At 51.8% G+C, this 5,860-nt stretch overlaps 1 protein-coding gene across 1 annotated transcript; it reads left to right on the plus strand.

Annotated features, from left to right (window-relative positions):
* The first annotated feature begins 233 nt into the window (after nt 1–233).
* GPR45 (G protein-coupled receptor 45) lies at nt 234–2,426 on the plus strand. The gene has a single exon (XM_004435874.3). It carries the CDS (start codon nt 346–348, stop codon nt 1,465–1,467), a length of 1,122 nt encoding a protein of 373 aa, XP_004435931.1. The 5' UTR covers nt 234–345; the 3' UTR covers nt 1,468–2,426.
* The last annotated feature ends 3,434 nt before the right edge of the window (nt 2,427–5,860 follow it).

Below are 5,860 nucleotides of genomic sequence, written 5' to 3' on the forward strand. Positions count from 1 at the left end.
TCTAGTGTTTAGAATACCTGGAAAATTTAAAACACCGCCTCCACACGTGCTTGGAAAGTCTAACTCCCTTCTCTTTCGTGCTCATCTGTGCTCTAGGCTACCAAAAGCCCCCGAGAACAAAGCGGTGGACACAATTGGTTGTCGTGGAGACGATGAGGATGTGATCAATGGACTGCAAACCCTGGCTAGTGCTCCCAAAAAAAGATGTTGCTCTCGACCATTCCAGTGTCCTAGAGATGCAAGACATCAGGGAAGAAGATGCAACCGGCAGACAGAAAACAGCAGCCATCAAAGCGCTGAGGGAGCACTTCCAGTCATCTCTGTCCCGGCTCCAAGTTTTTCTCCATGATGGCCTGTAACAGCACGTCCATTGAGACTTACGAATACTTGCTGCGGAATGGGAGCAATGTGTTGGATTTTGGGGTGACCGCAGCTCCCGCCCCCCTCAGGACATCCTTGGCAATAATCATGATGCTGATGGTTGTGGTCGGATTCCTTGGCAACGCTGTCGTCTGCATCATCGTGTATCAGAGGCCAGCCATGCGCTCTGCCATCAACCTGTTGCTGGCCACGCTGGCCTTCTCCGACATCATGCTGTCCTTATGCTGCCTGCCCTTCACCGCTGTCACCCTGATCACCGTCCACTGGCACTTTGGGACTTACTTTTGCCGCCTCTCGGCCACACTTTACTGGTTTTTTGTCCTGGAGGGCGTGGCCATCCTGCTCATCATCAGCGTGGACCGCTTTCTCATCATTGTCCAACGCCAGGACAAGCTGAACCCACGGAGGGCCAAGGCGATCATCGCCATCTCCTGGGCTCTGTCTTTCTGTGTCTCCGCTCCCTTGCTTGCAGGCTGGACGTTCGTGGAGGTGCCTGCGCGGGCCCCTCAGTGCGTGCTGGGCTACACGGAGTTCCCTGCCGACCGTGCCTATGTGGTGACGCTGGTGGTGGCTGTGTTCTTCGTGCCCTTTGGCGTCATGCTGTGCTCCTACCTGTGCATCCTCCACACGGTCCGGAAGAACGCCATCCGTGTCCACAACCAGTCCGACAGCCTGGACCTGCGACAGCTCACCAGGGCTGGCCTGCGGCGGCTCCAGCGGCAACAGCAGGTCAGCGTGGACTTGAGCTTCAAAACCAAGGCCTTCACCACCATCCTGATCCTCTTCGTGGGCTTCTCGCTCTGCTGGTTGCCGCACTCGGTCTACAGCCTCCTGTCTGTGTTCAGCCGGAGGTTCTACTGCAGCTCCTCCTTCTACACCACTAGCTCCTGCGTCCTCTGGCTCAGCTACCTCAAGTCTGTCTTCAACCCCATCGTCTACTGCTGGAGAATCAAAAAATTCCGCGAGGCCTGCGTAGAATTGCTGCCCCAGACCTTCCAAATCCTCCCCAGAGTGCCTGAGCGCATCCGAAGGAGAATCCAGCCAAGCACTGTCTATGTGTGCAATGAAAACCAGTCTGCTGTTTAGGGGAGAGGCAGGAGGACCACGCAGTGGGCTCCAGGACCAAGCTTGTCTGTCCTTCCGCCCTGCTTCCTGGCGCTGTAGTTGCAGTCAGCATTTTGTGGTGGCGATTTAAGCGCAAAGGTACTCATTTGTTACCAGATGAGCTGCAGCTCCCAAGTTTGCAAGATGAATTGTTTTTATTTCTTATCGCAGAAGAACAGTGTGGGGGTCTGATGCAACGGGAAGGTAGTTAAGACAAAGTAGGAACGGGTCGGGGAGTGCGGAAGCTGGGCAGAAATTTAGGGAGGAAGAGGGGAGCAGGGAGTGAAGTTGGTTGAGTGTGGGACAGGGGGAGGGTTCTGTCTAAGGAGCTCCCTCCACATCTGCTTACGAGAAAGCCGGTGGGGCCGTATTCCGAGGTGAGAAACCCAAGTAGGCGTCATCTCGTGGGTTATCCTTCACTGTATTCGACGCCAGCATTCTTCAGAGGTGTTTATGCTTGTGGTGTATGGGGAAATGTGCAAGCTTCCTTATGTTGGTCATTTCTGGCCATGCCAAATCATCCGTTCTATAAACCAAAGTCACGCCAGGGAGCAGTGAGCCCCATGCTTCTTAGTTCCTCCGTATGACACATGGGAGGCCTCAGTGGCTAGAAGCCCAGAGAATGTTTAGGGGCAGCTCAGCTGAAATGGGAAGCCCACCCAAGTTCTTGTGCATGTACCCACCCCTCCTGCCTGGCCCGGCCCACCCGGCCCTGCTCCCTGATGCCCGCCACCCTCCACTCTGCCGTGACAGTCCCTCTGCCCTTCCCTCTTTCCCTCCACTGCTCCCCACGCCTCCCTTTGTTTTCATTCTGTCTGTCCCAGTGCACAGAAAGAACACTCTCCTCCTGTAATTCATCTGCCAGCAAGTGTTTGTGGTGACTTGCTCTCAGTTTCAGCCGTGGTCATGGGCGTTATCGACCTTCCTCTTGCCCCCTGAGGCTGAAGTCCTTGTGAGTCGCAGCAGGGGGCATAATAAACAGCCGGCAGGCTGGGGAGCTCTCACCGAGCCCTGTGTTCCTCCTACCTCGTTCAGATCTGGGAATTTGACTGCTGCCGTCTGGGCTGCCTACCTGGCCCCTGGTCCTCCGAGCTGGGCAGGGCTGGGAGCGGGACGGAGCTGCCCAGGGGGACCTTGCTGCTTGTGCCGCACGTACGGCCGCGCTGCCAGGGCCACCCCGACCACCGGGAGCTTCGGAGGTTGGGGGATGATATTCCTGAATTCAGGGCCCGCCACTGAGTCCATTGAGCTCTCTCTACAGTTTCAGATGTGAAGGGAGTCAGAAATTTAAGGAGAAATTCAGAAAATCTGATTCCAAGTCTAACTCTATCAGGAACTAGTCATGTGAACTTGTTCGTGTCACTTCATGCTCTGGGCCTCAGTTTCCCCATTTGCCAAGCGAGGAAGCAGGTCTAGATGATCTCCAACGTTCCTGTCATCTCTCAAACACTCCGATTCTAGAACGTATATGTTTTCTACTTGTAGTCACCAGATACCCTGCATTCGTTTCTTTATCCATGCAATCAGCATTTGTTAAGTGCCTACTGAATGCAAGGCACTGTGGGGACATAGTGATGACTAAGGCGTGGGCTGCGCCCAAAAGCAGTCGTCCAACTTATCTCAGGATAATCGTAACCCAAATTCCGCCTAAGAGCACAGAAGCTCCCTTTGTATTTCTCCTCTCATTTCCTTTCCAAGGTTGTAGTAAGAGGCCAGCTCTCCATTTTCATGCTCTCTCCCCGGGGTACAGATGGTGACGGAGGCCGGAGAGAGAGTGAATGTCATTTACATTAGTCTAAGCCTAGGGAAGAAAGAGTTTGTCAAGAAAATATTTGACACCTTTTCTCACCAACTCCCCCCTCCTTTTACACCCAGACATGACAGAGAGACTGAGGGTGGGCAATTGGTGTGGGATTGATTGACGTGGGTCCTGTCAATTCTGTGTCCCCAGCGCACCCAGCAAGGCCAGGGTTTGCCTTCAAACCCACGAGGCAGAGCTGCATGGCCTCAGTGGTGTCCAACAGCACAGCCAGACCACCAACGGGACCAGGCCACTGGGCGCCCTCCCCTTAATGTTCTTCAAGAGCCTTGAGCAAAAGAGAAATCACAAATTGAATGAATGAAGGTACCAAAATTCACATCAATCAGTGTTCTTTGATGTATGTTGGACTGTAATATATATGTTTTAAAGTAATAATTTTGTATATATTTTAAATAAAATATTATTGCTCTTTCAGTGTATAAGCCTCTGTTCTTGCCAAAATTAGCACCAAGACCATGAACAGTAAGCCAAGAATCTGGAGTCCGGCACCTCCTAAGATAAGACAACTTCAGGAAGTCTAGGACCTTAAAGTTACTAACCAAGCTGGGATGACTCACGAAGGACGTTAACGGTAAGATGACAACCAGGAGACTGTTTAACAATGGGGGTCACAACTGGGGTGCCCCGATTTTATTTTTAATCACGGCCCCACTAAGTAACTCCAGCCAGTTAGTCTTCACCTCTGACTCTGTTTGCCACCTTCAGAATTCTCTCGGCATCCTTGACCCTTTGATGAACTTGGCTTTCCTAAGATACTACGCAGATACGGGGTCTTGTTTTCACCTTCTCTTTAGCCCCAGGGTTCACTCAAACCCTGGGCACCTGAATTGTTTCTGTGGGGCCACGGGAGGTGACTGTGGTAATGGCTGTCATGGAGGCCAGGCCCGGCTCCTTGGGAGAGCCTAGCCTCAGAAAATAAGACACGAGTAAGGCTCAGAAGTGTCATCCTAATTCAGACTACCCGTGAAAATCCACCACCTTTTCATCTGGAATCTTGATCCCTGCCGTTGGAGTGAAATAAAAGCAAGGGTTCTCTAGGAACCAACTGTTCTGACAACCGAGATGAGCAACACAAATCGAGATCAATTCCTACTTTGCTATTCGGAGCCCTGAGTGTCTTTTCCCCAACATGATTGACAGCACACGCTTTTTTTGGACTGAAAACCCCACTATGTTAAGTATTTCCGACATTACCCTTGTCACCTTGCTTGAGCAGTCGGCAGCCCTGCCTCCAGAGCCCCTGAAGGCTCAGGAATGCCCAGCACCCAGGTTTCTGCTCCTGTGAAAATGCACGGGCAGTGGTGCAGACAGGGCATGTGGTCCAGAATGGGCAGTCCAAACCCCAGGGCCGCCTTGCTCTCTGTGTGATGCCGGGAAGTCAGGGAGCATTTTTGAGCCCCGGCTTTCTCATCTCCTAAACGGTGGAATTACTCCCAGCCAGAGGGCCCCGTGAAGAATAAGTGAAATAAGGTATATAAAGGATCTAGCCCAATGCCTGGTCCACGGTGGAAGCTGAATATACAGTGTCAATAATGATTACAGTTGTCCTGTCAACTTGCTTTATGGCCAGGGTTTGTCCTTGTTGGGCAAGGGTAGAAATGTGTTTCAGAAACTGGCTGTTCAGTCCATTTCCTCATCCTCGTGTGGTCATAAGATTTCAGGGTTCAGTTGACAAGAATACAACACCCACTGAAGCCAGGAGCATGGATTTGACTTTAAGGAGCAAAATTCACGATGGCCTGAATTGCACCACTTAATTCCATTGGAAACTCTCCCTGGGCTGTAAGTTGGCCTCACAGGGCTGCCAGGGGATAGGATGGATGGGAGGGTGTAACCCCATTCCCATGCCTGGATAAACAATGGAATGTGCCCATCTCGCTGTTCTGAGGGCAGTTCTGAAGTCTGCAGAGAGCTGAGTAGCATAATTGGGAATGCAGGGAGGCAGGAGGGAGAAAGGAATGTGGATTAGGGTAAAAAGCTAAGGCTGCTATAACAAACAGACCCAACACCAAAGTGGCTTGAAAAAACAGCCTTGTTTCCCTCTCATTAAGGTCCAGGGCAGCTAGGTGGGCTCTTTGCTCATGCGGTTGTTCAGGGCTCAGGTTCCTTCCATCCAGTCTCCCATTAACCCCTGGGGCATTGTCCTCATCTTTGTGGTCAGTGTGGGCTGCAGCCAGGTCTGTGCTCCAGCTCCTGAGGAGGGAAAGAGTATGGAGGAGCAGTGGGAGAAGACAAACTCACACTCTCTTGGTCTTCCAGGGTCGGGAGCTGAGTCACATGACCACACCCAGCTGCAAAGGAGGCTGGGAAAGGGAGTCCCTAGTTGGAAGGCCAGGTGCCCAGCTATAGCTTTCTTAACGTGGAAGGAGAGGAGAAGGATGTGGTGATTCCCAGTGGTCTCTGCTAAAACACCATGATTTTGAAAAACAAGAGATCCTAGCACACACACAAATTCTGAAGTCTTAAGTACAAATTTTACAAGGGAGACTTTGCTCATTGTGAAACAGACACATCTCTATCACATCAACCCAAGATGTTTGCTTCTCTCTTTAC

Source organism: Ceratotherium simum, chromosome 40 (assembly GCF_057802395.1).
Source record: "Ceratotherium simum simum isolate JZ-2026a chromosome 40, ASM5780239v1, whole genome shotgun sequence".
In the NCBI taxonomy this organism is placed as follows: domain Eukaryota; kingdom Metazoa; phylum Chordata; class Mammalia; order Perissodactyla; family Rhinocerotidae; genus Ceratotherium; species Ceratotherium simum.